This window comes from Cyprinodon variegatus, unplaced genomic scaffold (genome assembly GCF_000732505.1).
Source record: "Cyprinodon variegatus isolate N-32 unplaced genomic scaffold, C_variegatus-1.0 Scaffold152, whole genome shotgun sequence".
Lineage (NCBI taxonomy): Eukaryota > Metazoa > Chordata > Actinopteri > Cyprinodontiformes > Cyprinodontidae > Cyprinodon > Cyprinodon variegatus.
The window spans coordinates 593,142-611,499 of record NW_015150605.1 but is presented as its reverse complement, the minus strand read 5'-3'; the positions used below and the strand labels follow the sequence as shown (position 1 = coordinate 611,499).

The window sequence follows — 18,358 nt, the reverse complement described above, 5'->3', positions numbered from 1 at the left end:
CTGGGATGAAAGCTGGTCTGGGGGAGATCACTGAAAACAAGGAACTCTTGGAAGAGTGGAGCCAACTTATCACAGCTTACAGAGCTTATAGAGGGCTGCATACGGGGAGGATTTCATTTTAGTAGTTGTAGAGGACTGACAGATCAACTGAGAAGCTACTTTCTTACAAAACGGACACAGAGGGGGTTTAAAGGGACCATCAACATTTTTAGTAGACAGCAATCAAAACAAAACAAAATTAAAGAATATATAAAGTAGAGTAAGAAGGCACAGAGATTTGCAGTTTTTCCAAATTAGACATAGATTTAAAATAATAGAGGGAAGAAGAGAAAGAAGTTGGGGAAATTAAGGGCAGCTTCACTAACCAACAATAGAGGGAGCTCTAACAGCTCAAATATCCAGGTCTACTTTAAACTCTGAGTCTTTTTTTTTAACTGTATGTACTATATAAAGCATTGAAATATAGGAGTATTTTCTGAAAACACTGTTCACTGCTGCAGGACACAGGGATATACCACATGGGTGCATGTGTCTTTGCATGTATTCCCCATGAATCGTTTCCAAACAGTCCTTCCACACATGATAGATAAACACCAACAACACCAGAAATATTTAAACCAATGTGAGTCCCACCGGTGTATATATGTGTGTGTGCGTACATGTGCTTGTCTGCATTCTTAGAAATTCATGGATACGGATGTGTTTGGTTGGTTTGATAGATCGGGGTGGGAAAAAGAGGAAACTGACGGAAGCATATAAAGCAGGGACAACGCACACTTGAAACAACAACGAAGCCAGCGATAACAGCAACGGCACCAACAACGACGTGAACAGAGAGGACACGCGGGACGGGAATCCTCCACTCACACAGAGGAGGAAGAGAGGCTACAATTCATCTGGAGAAAAAGGGCAGTTCTCTACTCTGATTGGAGTTGTCAGACAGCAGCCTGTCATTCTGTGTGCTTTTTGAAAAAAACCAACCCAAAAAAACCCAAAAACCATCCCAATGTTTTCTACCAGGTTTTCTATCTGCCTGTCAGAATATTTATGTGCTTAGCTTTGTAGGTAATATCTCTTCATCTCAGAGTCTGTCCTTGCAGGCTGGTCCTAGTCAGATTGCACGGATAAAAGGATACGCGAAGTGATTGTGCTTGTCGGTCCACGCTGCCGTGTTAGGCTGGGTGGAGGCATCGCTATCTGGGCTGCAGAGGTCAGCGGTTGTGTGGGGAGCAGCGTCCTCGCAGCAGAAACATAAATCCCCCTCCGCAGTACCTCTGGAGGTTACTTCGGAAGTATTTGCCAACAGAACGAGGGACACACTTAAATTTGCAGTGTGAAAAACAGCGGCACGTAGCCTTAGGGAAGATTTCTTCGTCAACCTACAGGTGATGAGGGGAAAAGACCTTGTTGGAATGCAGAGCGCGTGGACAGAAGATCAGTCCAGCATGGCGTCCAGCTGGTCTGCCAAGTCATCAAACATGCTGCCGATGTCGTCCAGGATGGAGACTGTTGCTTTTTTGCTGAAACAGAGAATTAAGATGGGAAATATATATAAATATATTAGAGAATAAGCATAAAAGAGCATAATTATGTGATATCTGTCCATATCCTTATCGGGTTTCCCCCGATAATTAAAAGCAGATAATATAATGCCTAGATTTTGAGAAATATGTTGAAACGAGCGCTCTTGCCAACACGCGACCCTCCCTCATGACGTCTTTCAACCGCGCCAGACGGCCAACTGTGTAGCAGCAGCAAAGCTAAACTGCTTGTAACGAAAAATGTTTGCGGTGTGGAACTTTTTTAAAGTTTCAAATCATGACTTGAAGTTTGCAATTTGCAACGAATGTGAGGTCCTTGTCATGCGTGGGGGAACCAAGACTTTGTCCTTCAACAGCGACACTACACTGGACTTCATGTGTGTTTACATTCAATTCTGTGCAATACAGCTGTACTGGTGAGGTACACTTTTTTCCTATTTGTGAAGAAAAGAGATTTATCTCTTGTTTAAATATTCATTGTCAGGTTAATCTCAGGAAAAGCATATTTCAAAATGTTGTTTGAGACAGTGTTGAAAATAAATGTCCAATTCTGCATTTTCCTGATGTTGAAATGCTTTTTTTCCCTCTACAATGGTCATTATTTGTGGAATATACAGTGTGTAGTGGGGCAAAACAGTAAATGTAGGTTATGCTAAAATTTTGTGACTGGCATGTTGTGAAATTAGTTTATATCGGTATCGGCTTATATCGGAATCGAAAATTCATCATTTGGAATATCGGCATATCGAATATCGGCAAAAAAGGCAATATCCAGCATCCCTAGAATATATATAAAGTCACAGTTCTTGAATCATTCAGTTATTTTCTTGACAAAGCTTCCTTTCAGTCCTTTCAGAGACAAAGGTTAAATAAGCAGTAGAATAATAATCAAAGGCAGATATTTGCTACAACTAAACAGATGGATGATGAAGAAACATATGTATGGCTAGATGGGCTGCTGTTTTTGATTTTAACAAACCTTTTCTGAGCTGGGAAATACTGGAATAAAACTCTCCAGACAGTCGGAGACTTTTCAGTGAGCCTGGACTGATGGCTACACTAAAACCAACAGCCATACCAGGGGTACAATTAGTGATATAACCAGACCTTTGATACTGTCCAACAGACAGATGTACCACGGTCAGTTGTTTGTTGCAATACATGAACTAAAAGATGCTTGCAAGACTTTTAGCCATCTCCTTTAATGTTAACAGATTCATTGGTTGACTGCTGAGACAGTTAGATAGTAAAGAAGCATGTGTGTTAACATTGCATTGAAAGAACGTATCGGGCCTAAAAGATAATTGGATTATTGTTAATTTATGTGTTAACCTTTGCAGCCCTACTTGCAGGTATTTTTTTTAAACATTCATATTTCAAAGTCACTTCAAGACATTATAGAGGCCTTTTTTTCTGGAACAAACATTTTGTTCTTCTAATAACAAGATTTGTACCTTTTTGTTTCTATTATATTCTTATCAAGATTGATATTCTGAGTATTTTTATGAGTTTTTAATGTATTAAATGTATTTTATGATTCTGACTTTTTTGGTCCCCCGCTTTACACTTGGTGCAATATTCCGGCCGTGCTCTGTAAAATACTCACCTGACGTTTAACTTTCATAGTGCAATAAAAGAGTTTCCACCCCTTTGATGTTAGTGACATCATGGATCTCTGCTTCATTAATACTTACTCGTTTGGCCTGTCCTCCTCTTTGATTTTATGCTCCGCAGTCTGCAGAGCTGCAGCCAAGGAGGCGCTGGTCTCCTCCAAACGATGCTGAATTGTCTCTTCTTGCCTTCCTTCCGTCTCTTGGCTCTCCTCTTTTGCTTCTTCTCTCCTCAAAGGCTTCCTATCCAGCTCTCTCTGGTTTCCATCCTCTGCTCTCTTCCTCTGCTCCTCCTCTTCTTCTGCTTTCCTCTGATGCTCCTTCTCTCTTCTCCTCTCCTCTTCCTCCTCAGCCTCCCGTACTCCCGTCAAGTCAATGGAAAGGCCAGCGATGGAGGAGCGGGGAGGTTTGACAGGGTGTGGAGACGGAGTGGAGGGACTCTGGGCTGGAGAGGTGGAAGTGAGAGGGAGTCCAGGAGAGAGAGATGGAGCAGAGGGGGTGTCAGGAGCTGGAATAGGGGCAGCTGCCAACGGAGAGGAGGGTCTGGGTGCCGGACTTGGACTGGTTGCAGCCGGGCTAGTAGCAACAGGGCTTGGGCTCATTGCAGCTGAAGACGCAACTGCTTTACCAGGTTTGGGCGCCGTAGGAGGCCCACGGGGTTTTGGGGATACAGGAGGTGGGACACGCTTTGACTCTGGTAACAGAAACATCAAAGATAAAATGATTTAATAAACAACATGAATTTAATCAATTAAAGCAGCCGAAGCTAAGACATTTTTACGTTGTCTAAAACATTTTTTAGACATGTTATCTAAAAGTCTTTAAAAACTTTTTTTTGGGGGGCTGGTACTTCTTTTTACGTTCATACTTCCATGTATATATATAAAAAAACGCTAAAAACCTAAAATGCCATTTCAACTCTAAATTTTTCAAAGAGCTGAAGTTGAAATGCTATTGATTTAAAGTAATTGGCTATAATATATATATATAATATATATATATTACAAATGTTATCAGTGCGTTAGTTGTTGCCATATAGCCTAGTTGTTTAGTAGGATGGGTTCACAAATCAGAGTTGTAGTTTCTTTGGGGTAGTAGATTCAATGTTAAACCTCTATTCCACAATGAAAATGTGAGGAGAATCAGGACTCTCCTGTTTACTTTTGTTTAAAAAAATATACAAATCAAATAGCTTTATTTGTTTATTTAGTGGCATTTTTATGTTAAAGTTCTTTAAAGATGGTCTAGAATTTGTAGCAGGTGGTTCTAAGCATCTATACATCAGGTGGCTTCTAAAAGTTACAGGGTTCTCTAAATTACTCTGAATATAGATATAGAGAAATGTACTGATATCGGAAAATTTAAGTCACACTTTGTAATACTTAGGTATTTTCAAAAGTGAAAACTTCAGTTCTTTATTTTTTAAAAGACCTGCCCTCTACACATGCTAGAGCATGCACAAGCCCATTTCTTCTTGTGCACACCCTCTGTAAAATGTGCTTTTCTCATAATTCATACAAGCTTACTGTCTTAACATACAGCGGGGACCTTTAAGTGGACTTTATAGGAACTCAGTTAACTGACTGTTCGGACAGATGATCACTGCTTTTTGCTCCATTGGTCAAGTAACTCCTCCTTCACCACAGCCTGCCTGCACCATCTTTGTTAATAGTCTCCAATGTCAGGTAGCGACAGCCTATGGTGACAGCGGGCCACTGTGACAGCAAATCCCATAATGCTTTGCAAGGAGAGCTTGCAGCAAAGCATTCTGGATTAATCCACCTCTTCTGAGGCCTTTCTTTTCTTCTCATACACTTCGTAGACACTATTTCTCTTATGACCCTTGACCATTTTCAAAGAACCACAGTGAGAAAGGTGAGCTTCAGTGACTGTCTGAAACCGTAGCTCACAACAGATACATGCCTGAAAGTGCACATGCGCAGAAAAAGATAGCTAACGGGGCGAGCACGTAGGACGGCCTTACATAAACATATCACCAGACTGATTGGCAATTACGAGGACCACTTATTTAGATATTCCACACATAAATAAAAGATTGTCCTCTATACCGCTAAGTGCTATAGTTGAGTACTTTGTCCACCACTGGTTTGGCATTTATATTATATATTTTTACTTAATTTTCTAAGTCTGTACAGAATCTTTTAATTTGCCTTTTTCTGTTGTTTTGTCCTCTGTGTGCTGCTTCCGTCCCGTCATGCTAAGCTGCTGGAATTTGAATTTCCCACAAGGAGTCATCCCAAGTTATAGATAAAGCCAAGTCTAAGTCTAATGGTTATATTTTACTTTTAAAAAAGTGCTAAAGTGTGTTGTTGCATCTTGATACATCAAACTGCAGTCATTATCCTTATGCATTGGGCCAATTTTTATGAACTGACAGAAAGTAGAGATCTCTTTGCACCCGTTGTTGGATCATAAACAGAGAATGGCAAAGACCTGACCTCATTCAAAAGACAATTCTCTGGGCTTTATGAATGCTTTCTTTAAAAGACAACATGAAGGCCTGACTTAGTAGGTGCATCAGAGTGTAGTCATTTTTTTTGTTCTCACCAGGGCTCTGTGCTGGCTCAGTGTTTTCAGGTCCAGGAATGGGGACTCTTCGGGTCGGAGTTGGTGGGTCTGCCTGAGTCTTTCTCAGGACTACTGAGGAAGGTTTGGGTGAGACCGGTGGCTTCAGGGACTTCCTGGCTTCCATCCACTCACATGTCTCCCTGCTGGTGTCTGTCTTCTCTGTGACCTCAGATGCTGGCCTCCGTCTCAGCACCACGCCGCCATTCTGCTGCGGTTCATCCACCTTTTTCCTAGTGCCGTCTGGGGAGTTTGATTGATTATTGCTGCAAGTGACAGAATCAGTTTGCTCTGTCGTACGTGGCCGCCTTCGTATTGTTTCCGAGCCGGTTGTCATGGTGACCACAGTAGTAGCCATTGATGAGGGGGCTTCAGAGTCTGTTGATGGAGGACGTTTCCTCCTGAGGGTCGCTGTTCCATTGTTGATCTCTGATGCTGAGGTGACCACAATGGAGCGAGGTCGGGGCTCTGGACGTTGCTGTACTGGTTGCTGAGGTAACTGGTCAGAATGCTCATCAGGGAGGCTTTCAAGACCACTGATAGTCCTGCGGCGATTTGAGACATCGTCCTCGGATGCTCCTAGACCTCCAGCTCGTGCCTGCCGGCGGAGCAGAGGAGGACTCGCCTAAAAGGCACGTGGTTGTTACAAGAACTTCTTGCATTAGGTTGAAAATGTAAAATTCCAACTTTTTATAGACTCACCTGCAGGAAGTTAGTGCCACTTCCCACATTCCTTGGCACCATAGATGTTTCCAGCATGGCAGCGAGGCTGCGAACACTCCCAGAACCCCCCTCTGATCTCTGAAGGCCTGCAGACTCCTGAGCCCTTAAAGCTGCTCCCAAGCTGCCGCAGTCGCTCGCTCGCCTCTCTCGATACGTCGGCAGCCCCAAAAGCCCCACCCCTTGTCCTTCAACTTCACCATCACCGCCGGTGATGGAAGAACAGGAACGCTTAGGAGGTGTAGGAGGCCGACCTTTTCGACGAGGGCGCAGGGTGACGGATGACTGGCTGCGGTTAACAGTGACATCATTAGGGCCAGTGGTGTGCGTGGAGCTGCTTCGGCACACGGTTGCATAACGGGAGTCAGATTCTGAGCCGATAAGGCTGTGCGTCCTCCGCCGTTCCTCTTCCTCACATGGCAGCCGCAGTAGCGGCACAGGTGTATCAGCGTTGGACGTCTGGGTGGACGGCCGAGGGCGAGCTCTGGGGGAGGCCAACTGGGTTCGGGCATGTGGAGGGGTTTGTGGCGGCGTCTGAGTGGGTGTGTGGGGAGGCGTCTGTGAAGTTGGGAGACCTGGACGAGGTTTGGCCAAGGGGCTAGCAGTGCCCTCCCTCAGCTTCATTGCCTCTCTTCGGGCCTCCAAGGAGGTGCTCCTTGCTGGGCTGGAAGGAGCTGAAGTGGGACTCTGAGGAGGCTCAGAGCCACTTTCTCCTCTTTGTAGCTCCTTCAGTCTTTTTACTCCCAACATCATTTTCTTCTGATGTCCTGAGGGACAACAGGGGTGTAATAGAGAAGAATCAAGAAAAGTTTAGATATTGCAGTCCCTAGCAATGGTAGTTATCAGTTTTGTTACCTTTCCATTTTTCATTTGGTTAGAACAGAAATTTCTGTTTATTTCAATGCATAGTAGAACACAACTTGGATCTAAAAGGAAAACGGATACATGCTTTGCATTTAGATAGACCTAGATAGGAGAAATTGTCTGATCTAATCTTAGTAAATCAGAATTTTCTGTAAAGGCCGCAAGATCATGAATATCATCAGCTTCAAGACAAAATCGTAGGCTGTGGGAGTTACAATAGGGTCAGGCAACCAAATATGCTGTGTTGAACCCTCTTGATGAAACATTTTCATTTGTCATCCAGAAGTGAAATAGCTTTGCACCACCACAGTCCTACAAATACATGGCTGTTTCACTTCTCTCACAAAGTGGCCAAGTAGAGCATTAGTGGAGAAGCAACAAAAAGGCCAACAGTGCTTTTCGAGAGGCTGCAGGGATCCACACCTGCGGTGAGCTAAGGTTGTTAACAGGACAGTTGGGCATTTTCTAAACATGGCTATAATTCAAGTGGCAGAAAAAACAACCCAGCAGGAAAAAAAAATCCAGAGTCATCTTCTAAGTGAACAACAAGGCGACAGAAGTTCCCTATGAAGTACATTTATGCTTGTGGTTGTAACTTGCAACTTGTAACAAAGCTTACCAAGCTTAGAGATGCCAATCTCTTGCAGGTCTTCAAGGCTGATGTCTGAAACAAAGTCGATGTTTTCATACCCATTCTGGACCAGAACTTGATAGTATTGGCTTAGACCAAGGTGAGACAGCCAGTCCGCCAGGTTGGCCTAAATAAAACACAGGTTACTGGTCAGAAAACAAAAGAAAAAACCACTAAAGTCTTGGAAAAAAAAACTCTAAAAGATCCACAAAGAACACAAGGAAACCATTAAACGATAATATATTACAGAGTTTTTTAAAAAAATCTATATTTTCAGCAGGGAAACTGTAAATAAATGTGGCTTCCAAAAATCCATATCCTGAACTGAAAATCTTACAGGCTTGTGATCAGGCAGCCAGTCTGTGGAGGGAAGCTTGCTGATTTCTGTCAGTAGTTTCTTTCGGTGTCCAGGCTTCATGACGCCGATCGCCGTCAGGTCCTGAAACAGATAAAGACTTCATCACATTAGGAACACTGACACTGAAGCAGCCTGTTTGTTACCTGAATGAGATCTGATGCAAGTTTAACGTTATTACGTGAGTTTCACACAACATGCCTTTTAGAATGTTTTGGTAAATCTAACCATTAATAAGAGTAGATTATGAAAAAAAATTAAATAAAAACTAGTGCTGTAAAATTATACTACTCTGAGCAAAACTGTTTGTATGCTGATGTAGTGATATCCAACTTTAAAATGAAGCTTAGTGGATGTATTCAAAGGATATGCATTCCCATGTATATAATTTGTTCATGTAAATTACAGGTAGAACACAGTATTTGTGATTCTCAAAAGGAAAATAAAATGTTTGTGTCCAATAACTTGAATGGAAAAAGTACTGTCTTCTGAAAACTGGTTGTTACCTAACTGACGAAAATGGGATCATTTTTGATCAAGTAAATGAACGCTACAAACGGAAGTTCAAACTGCTCCTGCAAGCACTTTCAGGTTTGATATATTGCTTTGCAGGGGCTCATATCTTTATTCACATAACTTCCACCTTCAAAATATTGTCTGCATTTTCATGAAGCTACACAAAAAAAAACAGGTTTGCGCTCCCTGACTGCAGACCATTAAAACTCATTGTCTGTCTGCTTTTTGGCTCCTTTTCCATTGTCACTTTCACTTTTGCCAGCTTTACAATACAGCAAACCCGTTGGGTCATAGCAAGTTTAAGAGTAGACGGGGGGTTACATTACTTGATAATTAGACATGCTATTGTTTAGACAAAAAATAAAAATACAGAATAAATAATCAAAATTTTATTCATAAAAAAAAAAAAAGCAAATCACAAGCAACACACCTTCTTTAAAGATGTGAATGGACTTTCACATCCTTTTACATTTTTAGGAAGTAAAATATGCATTTATTTTCATCTATATGTTTTTTTTCTGCCCCTTCAGTGTCACAGAAGGAATAAACTACTATCCTGTGCAAAAGTAGGTGCATATTTTTCACATCAATCAGACAAATGTTTTAAAATAAGTAGAAATGTCTTTAAAAAGTGTATTTACCCTTAATTTCAGTAGGTAAATTAAATGGCCTGCCAATGGAATGAATATTTTTACCCTTAAAATAAGATAATGTCATAAACTCAGCACTGATGCTGGTCTGATTACTGATTTCACGTATCTGCTTAGCTCCGCCCAGTTCTCATTACCCTCTATCTGACCAACCTGCATCAGTCTCTATTTAACCAGCCTTTAGACCAGGCATCGGGGCCAGATTATTTAGAGCTGTTGGAGAGACTTATTCTAGCGTTCCCGTGTTCTCATTACCTGATCCTGACCTGTTCTACCTCTCAACCTCTGAGCCTGCCTGTTCCTGTCTGATCTGTTTGCCTGACCTGTCTTCTGACTCCTGCCTGATCTGTGCCTGTTTGTGTACCGTACCTGGAACTGTGACCCGGCTCCGTCCTGGATTCTTGCTTGGCACCTCACCGTATCTCTGACCTCCTGGCTCTGATGACCGACCATGTCACCGACATCGGCTTTGGTATTGCCCTTTGGATTATCCTGCCTATATTCTGATCTCCTGCCTTTCCTCTGACCACTGATATATCAGCATCTGGGACTCAGAAATTGCCTCACTTATCCGCTCAGTTTAAGAGAAAATGCACTTATTTGAACAGTTCAACTGCCTTGTTAACCTCCAGCCTGCATTTTGCAGAGCAACTGGTCAACAATTTGGTTTATTAGGCAGTTACAGGGTTAAGTTTTTAGTAGTGATATCGATATTTGCTACATCTTCAGTGCAACCCTGCAGTGCAAAAATCAAGTCACTAGGGTGTGCAAAAATTGAATTGCTGTGCAAATTTTCCCAAACCTCTATACCAGGCTGGACCATGTGTAAAACAGGACACAGACGCTGAAGAATTACTGACATGAGGCCCAGGACCCACACCACAGACAGAAGGGCCACGATGACATGATCCAGTTCAACGATGGATGGATGGATGGATGGAAAGGTGTTAGAAAGCGCTGTTGGTCATGACCTTACCTCAGGGGTCATGTGGCTAATGGTGTCTAGATCATATCCTGCTGTGAGGAAGTGAGTGGTGTAGAACTGCAGCTGAAACTCTCCCAGCCACGTCACCACTGCCTGCTTCTACAACACAAAACACAGGACACTACTGACTGCTCCCAATGGACAAACCAGTGATCCTCTAGAGCACAGAGAAGACAGATGTGAGAAGACATCCTCCTTTTAGGGTTCACTGAAGAACATAAGGCGTTTCTTAATTATAATTTGGTATAAACTTAGGTTACCAGCTTTGCTTCACCAGCTGAATGCAGATGTTCAAACCCTGATTCAGTGCTCAGTTTCAGCTGAGCAGCTGTCTGTGGGTGTCTCAGAGTGTTGTGGCAGAAGGGGCGTGTAGGCGGATGGACATAAGGTGAGACAGCATCTGTCACTCTGCCTGTCTCCATGGTGACACTTCCTCATCCGTTGAAATTCACCCACTGAACCCCAATATTGTGAAGTGCATTTCTCCCAATCCAGTGACAATCTCAGGAGATTCAGATGCAAACTGAGAAAAAAAAGAGTTTGTCTTTAAGCATTACTCACTTTCCCATCATCCTCCTCGGCCTTGCGCTCAAAAGATCGCTGCTCATGGACTGTGCGACTGGAGGAGCCTTCCAGTTTAAATGAAAATAGACAAGGGGGAGAGAAAAAAGTAAATAGACGATAGATAAGCAGAATAAATAAATTGAGCTTAGCCTTTTCTATACATTTATTGAGATATTGTTCTCTTATTACGCCTGAACTGTTTTGTATTAAATTCATTTGATCATTTTTTATGTTAAAGAAATGTAATCTGAAATACTTCAAAGTTTCAGAGCATAGGCTCAAATTGAGGAAAAATTTATAAGGAGATATTGGAGAAATCAGTTTATAAAATATTGCCAAAATGTTATATAATTGGTTCCTGAATTGTTTATACCCTTAAACTAATCTTAAACAGAAATGCTGTCTCCATCTGCAGTTAGTCCTTTAGTGGGAGTCTATTAACATCACAGCTGGTCTACTGCCCTCTTTAGGCATATCACAGTAAACCCAGATCATGATTCTGCCTCCACCATGTTTGACTGAGAAGTTCCCCTGGTGATACAGTGTGGTTTTAGTGCTAAACGTTGAACATTTGAACCTCAACCTTCTAAATTTCTTTATGCTGATTTTAATATAAAATAAATGATGTGAATCCATTCAGTGTAGTTTTTTCTGCTGCTGGTAGGATAAAAATATGAAGAAAGGACTAAGAAAGAATGGATTTATTAGGGAAAGAAAGAATATCAAGGCAAAAGAAGAGAAGAAATGAAGGAGGATAGAAGAAAGCCCAAAAGGGGCAAAGAAGGACACTCGGGAGAAAATGCTGGAAAATAAACCATGGAAGAAAAAAGAAAATAACAAAGGAAAGACCAAAGTACACATGGGAGGAAGGACAGGCGTGAGGAACGAAGACAGCTAGAGAAACATGGCTGACAGAAGAAAGGATGTAAAGGAAGGCAGAAATGAAACAAGAACCAATCTACAGAAGGGAGAATAAAATAACGATGAAAAATTTTGACAAAGACAAGGGAATGAAGGGGTCAACAGTAATGACGTTCTATAATCCAAATGTTGTTTCCCAAACTTATCAGACTACAAAACACTAAAATGAAATTCAACAGATTTTACTATGTTTCAGATGAACCCTAAGCATCAATCTTCTCTTCAAGTCGTTTGCTATTATTTATAACTGTGCTAATACATCTTAGCCTAAAAAGACTGGATGCATCTGAAGCTCCATCAACATGTTTAAAGCAGCTGTTATTATTAAAACATTAGAGGAAGCTAAGAGGGCCCTGCTGCTGGTGTCTGATATGAACCGACAGGTGGTCTTTAGACAGTCAGTCTGAATAAAAGTGATATGAGGAGAAAGCCCTGAGGAAACTACTGTACTCATGAAAAGGCCTTAATCGCTCTGCACTGTCATCACTGTAAAACAAGCAGCGTTTTTATTTTCAATTTATATCTGTGATAGCTGCCGCTATACAAACACATGTGCTTCTTAAATCTATGTTTTAGAGATAATATTCAAAGACATGATTGTGCTCAGGTGACGGTACGCTTACTTGCTGACTGCTCCACAGACTGCGACTGCTCCAAGAGATGCTCCTTTGCTTTCACCGACTGAGACAGCACAGTGGCCAGGAGCTAAAAGCACACATGCAAAGGTACGATTAGTAAACCGGTGCTCCAGTCCCAGAGGTGACTGGTGTTCCAGCAAGCAGGGAGGATTTAGATCCACCTGCAGCTGATTCACTTTTCTGCTGCAACTGAGATGCCAAAAGGATCCTTTCCACTGAGGATTAGAGAATTAACAGAATACCATGCTGCACAAAAAACATTCCTACCTCTGCTGTTATCACTATTACATGTGAAAATCACAACATTGTAACCACTTGTAAAGTGATTTAGCTTATGATTTAATTATATGCCATGTGTAAAGGGATCCAGAGTGCATTTAACCAAAAATATAGAATTTTAAACTGGTCAGAACTCACTTGGATTGTTCTACACCAAACGACCTGCTCGAAAAAAAAAAAAAAAAATATATAAAACATTATTTTTTTCTATTCATTTAAAATGAGGTATTTTATACACAGATTAAAAGATATCAAAACATGACTTGTTTGCCAAAACTGAAAGCAGGGGAATGTGAGCACTATTCAGTGAGGCAGCCCTAACTCTAACCCTGGAGGAGCTGCAGAGACCCAAAGCTCAGGTCTACACATCAACTGTTAATGATCCACTCTACAAAACAGGGCTGTATAGAAAAAATGGCAAAAAAGAAAGCAATTGTTCAAAAACTTGAGACTGGGGTGCAGGATCATTTTTCTAGCAGGACAACAACTCTGCATATATATAGCCAAAAGTGCACTGAGACGAGTCCCATTCACGTCACCATTATCATTATTATTCTCTATGTTCTATTGAAAAAGGCCCAGCCAAAAGCCAAATCTGAGGCAATACGCTCAAACCGATATTCACAGAAGCTCTGCATCTGATCTGAAAGAGCTTGAGCTGTTTTGCAAGTCATGAGAAAAAATGTATTCAGCAGACGTGCAAAGAGAAAACCCCAAAGGATTTGCAGCTGTAATTGCAAAGCAATGTGATTCAACACAGGATTGATTCAGTGAGCTGCATACAAATGCACACCATTTCACATATGTTTATTTCAGAAATTGAAATGCAAACTCACTTCATCATTATTTACTTATTTGTACTGTGAAAAAAAGCTCCAAAAAGTTATAGGGGTATAAAAGTGCTTTGCAAGGAACCATATATTACAGAAAAGATTTGCAGTAATTAAAGTGTAAAACCTCATAAATACTAAATAAAGTCAATAAATTTGAACCCTACACCTGTCATGGATTTATTTTTTTACTTTTATATTAAAGCTTTATTACATTCAAATATATAATTTAGGCAGAACCTTTTTATAGAGGGCAAATAAAATGTGCATTTAACCTTTTGCCTTTTTAAAATATAATGCTTTCTCTTTGAGTGATGAAAATTCAACCTTTAAAACTTGAAGTTAAAATAAAAGTGAAAGTCTGAACTACAATGCACCTGGTTTAAGTGATGAAAAAAAGGTGATACAGCTCTCTCCAAACGGAACAACAACCTGAGCAGGAAGCTCGGTTGTGGTTAACATTGTAAACACAGTTGTGTTTGGTTCCTGAATTTTTTTTTTTTCTGTTTCCAGGAAACAGCAAGCCTGTTGTTTTGTGAAACTTAAAAGCAGAAATGTGGTGAGAAGCCTCTGTACGTAAACAGATTTAGAAGGCCTCTTACCTTGACCCCCTCAGATTGTGCATGTAACCCTGGAGCATTGAGGCCGTGAGTGTTGAGTCCCGGCGTGGGGGCTGGGAGCGGGCTGGGGGCCGGTGTGGTCAGAACGTGGGTGTTTCCAGATCCCTGCAGGCTGCTGGAGGAGCGAACACTGCCAAGGCTGCACACACTTCCACTCCGCTCTGCACCTTCAAACATCGAAGACAACAGACCTAAACAACGATCTACCAAAAAGCCAGACCTTTTTAGAGTCATCCAATGTGGTCTTGAGTCGCCACATATTTTCAAAACATGAACTTTAAGTCCAGCATTAAGCACCTCTTCAATTCACATTAAATATGAATGTGATTCTGGCACTTGTTGGTCATTTAGTGCAACCTTTTTTCACTTGTGTTCCCCTTTAGGCGTTTTGTCTTACCATGAGTACCCCTTCACTCAAAGATATTGATGATTGTCCAAACGTGGAATGTACTGATTATAAAGTCAAAACTATTGTACTAAATCTTTTAACCTGAGTATTTAATTCTCAGGGTTTTATTCTTTCCATTTCAAATAAAGAAAAAAAGTACACAAATAAAACAGATCCCAGCCCTATTTTATTTTACTCCCTAATTAATAAAACATATTCATGTACCCCTTGCAATGCACTTGGGGACCACTAGGGGTGCGCGTACCCCCAGTTGGGAATCACTGATTAAGTGAACTGTTCTAATTTTAAAATAAAAAGAACAACATGATAAGAACACTGATCCGACCCCAAGGCAAACAGCTGTAAATTATCCTATGCAATCAAAAAGATAGCAGAGGTTTGCTGTTCTTTTACCACACCGGCTAAATGCATTTATACATGACCTAAACTAAATGTTGATTCTGTCTGGCATATCCTTACATGTTCATTTGATCTTATTTAAAGAATTAACTCATCTGTAAAGTTAAGCGGAAATATAATCATATACTGGGTTCTCATCAAGATTTTACTTTTGTTTTAAAGTCAGTGAGTTGTTTTTGCCTTGCTTGCTGACTGCCACCATTTTGGATTGAAAGATTAATGCTTTATCATAGTCTGAGTAGCTTCCAGCATGAGTAGGGTGAATTAACCTTCATTAGTGCAGACAGAGAGTCTGTATAACGTAGCAAGTCGAAGCTGAGATGCAGGTCTAGAAAATAATTCTGGCTTAGCTGGTGATCATATTATGTATGAAAAAGACTATCAGCTGTGCAGACGGGTGATAGTGGAGTTTTATTTCCTTTGAAATGCATATTCTACAAATATTAATGAAATGCGAGAGGGTGGTGAAGGAGACTAAACAGCTCAGTCTGAGAGATAAAAGATAGTATTTTAGAACAAGGAAATGTTAGCTAAAAACTAGTATAGCCTAAAGGATCAGTATTATAGGAATATTTTCTCTCTGCTGAACAATAAAGTTGTTCGTTTTTATCTTTGCACTTTCCAATTTTTTAAGCGAACACGCAGGACATTTTCTCCCAGTTAAAAGGACAACAGCTAAAGTCCAATGAAACATATATGGAAAGTCTAGATAATTTATAAATGAGATCACTTTAAAAGATTGCAAGGATTGCTGGCCTTTTTGTAAGCAGAATATGTATAAAGTTTTTAGTTTATTACAGGGGTCTTCAACATTTTCTAGGACAAGGACCCCCAAACTGATGGTGAGATGGAGCGGGGACCCTCTAATTATCAACCAAAACTTCGCGACCCCCATGCAGTACCTCTGTGGACCCCCTAGGGGTCACGGACCCCCTGTTGAAGACCTACGGTTTATTATAATCACAGAGATAGCGACTGCAGATGTGAATTTTTTTTAAGCCTGTAGACAAAGTCAGGAGTTTACCTGCCACTGGTTTGCGCAGTACCCAGATGTCCTCGCTGGTGCTGCTCTGATGCCCTAAAGTGGGAGAACCCTGCGGACTCAGCTCTGCAGTCCGTGAACCTGTCAAATACACACACATACACACATTTTCTTTTTTACATCAACAGAATAAGTCGAAGCATTTCTGTGGTTGGCTTCTAATATTTTGTAAAACAAACAATTTCTCTATGGAAAGAAAACAAATATATATCTACACAGAAATATGCTCACCTATAAATCTATTTTACTCAATGGAAGCTATACAGTGTTTTCTAAAGTTTTAGCTTTTATTATAACAGTCCTGACATGGTTCTGCCCCCTGTTTAAAAAGGATTTCCAGATGTAGTGCCACCCAGTCATTACAGCCCCTTCAGTAATAGATATTTCAGTTCCAGTGTTGACTTTTTCTCACACCTAAACGAATTGAGTAGATAAGAACCAAGACGCGGCCAACATGGAAATATGACCTGCATTGTTCATCTGCGTGATTATGCCCATCTTTGGGTTTTGTTGGATACATTTTTGTTTTTTTGTAAACATAAATGCTACATGCAAACAGAGGTGATACATTTTCCAATATGACATTAAAAGCAAGCTATTATGCTGTATAATAGGGACAGTGTGCATTCAGGCAGTTTGTTTTATAGTTTAAATTCAAAGAAGAAAACAAAAATATACCAATAATGTTGCTTTTCAAACAAAAATGATAAATTGTAAAACAAACCATTATCTGATTTCTGCTTGTTTGCATTAAATGAAAATTGATAAAAATAGAAACACTATTAACTTGTTTTTCCCTGACTGTGGAAACCTTTGTTCCTTGTAGCTAAATCGATTTTTGGGGAATGTGCAGACACACATGGAAAGTGTAGAGAGAACCTCCTAGTCAGGCCGCTTGTCCAAATAAAATAAAAATGTCCAAATATATATATATATATAAAATGTTACTCTAATGTACTAATGTACTGAGTTGAGGACGGACTCTTAATATTACTTTAACATATATTCTACAATCACTTAACTGTGTTCATTCTTTTTTCTTTTCTTTTACTTTGCTAAATGGGTCTTGACAAAAACACTGACAGTCATTAAAAAAAATTTCTAACACTTTGGCAGCTTAAATTTGAAACAGCTCCGACTATGTTAGCATTTTACGCTCTCTTTGCACAGTTAAATTAAACAATAAAGTAGGCATTAAAGGAAAAGAAAGCAGGTATTTAACTTCAATGTTTTAGACGTGCCTCCACTCTAGCACACCTGTATTAAATGATTGCCTGCTAATCACCCACTTATTTAGGTCAGGTGTGTGGAGGCAGGGAGACACTAAAGTCTGAGTCTAACACACTGCATAAAAGGTCATTTTCACCATGTCACAACTGATTTGCACCTGCTATAACTACTGCAGGGAAATGCTTTTATGCGACCTCAAATAGCTGGTTCCTAGGAGTTATTTTTGTTGACTGGGTTTCTTGATTTGTCGACTGACCCGAATAGTGTTTAGAGCCTCAGTCAGATGTGACTATGATTAAAACCTAAGTATTTTAAAGAGTTGGGCTTCTCTATAGTGAATCAAAACACTTATTTGTCTTAGAGAAACTAAGGGACTGATTGATACTGATGTAATAAAATTGAAGAATGAGGAGATTAGAATCCAAAACAGGCTGCTGGTAACAAATACCTAAAGATTCAATGGAAATTTGTCATTTGGATGTTAGAAGCTTTTTAATCCTTGATGCCACGTGTCAGTCACAGTGTTGTTAAAAAGTATGAACCCCTCACATATTTCTGCTATCCTGTCCCACTTTATATGCATTTCCCTGGAGTCTATGGAATAGCTGCAAACATTAAAATACATTATAAAATCCATAAAGAGAGCCTGAAAACCCCTTGATAAAGAGCAGGTAAACAGATTACAGCAGGTGTGTCCAAAATTGGTCATCGAGGGCTGCTGTCCTGCAGGTTTTAGATGCTTCAGCAGAGCTGATTTCCATTGATAGATGATTATTAGGCTTCTGCTGAGCTGCAATCATCAGAATCAGCTGTAATGGAGCAGAGAAATCCCTAAAGCCTGCAGGAAAGCAGCCTTCAAGGACCGAGTTTGGAAACGCCTGGATTATAGGAACCAAGCTCTTTGCAGAGCACCTTTAGTCATATGAGGTAATCTAAATGCTGTAGGTGGAATGTTTCAGCTAAAGTGT

The 18,358-nt window shown here is 40.5% G+C and overlaps 1 protein-coding gene across 3 annotated transcripts in view; it reads right to left on the bottom strand.

The window, feature by feature from the left end:
- Positions 1–433: 433 nt before the first annotated feature.
- Positions 434–18,358, bottom strand: part of LOC107086434 (caskin-1-like) — a 62,353-nt gene continuing 44,428 nt past the window's right edge. For all 3 annotated transcript variants that reach the window (XM_015377368.1, XM_015377369.1, XM_015377370.1), the window contains 11 exons: positions 16,143–16,241; positions 14,293–14,477; positions 12,567–12,648; positions 11,020–11,087; positions 10,450–10,557; positions 8,290–8,391; positions 7,941–8,079; positions 6,440–7,224; positions 5,720–6,362; positions 3,236–3,845; positions 434–1,520 (listed from right to left, as the gene is read on the bottom strand). In XM_015377368.1, the coding sequence (XP_015232854.1) occupies positions 1,436–1,520; positions 3,236–3,845; positions 5,720–6,362; positions 6,440–7,224; positions 7,941–8,079; positions 8,290–8,391; positions 10,450–10,557; positions 11,020–11,087; positions 12,567–12,648; positions 14,293–14,477; positions 16,143–16,241 (2,906 nt within the window). In that variant the 3' untranslated portion in view covers positions 434–1,435. The remainder of the gene's footprint in view (positions 1,521–3,235; positions 3,846–5,719; positions 6,363–6,439; positions 7,225–7,940; positions 8,080–8,289; positions 8,392–10,449; positions 10,558–11,019; positions 11,088–12,566; positions 12,649–14,292; positions 14,478–16,142; positions 16,242–18,358) is intronic.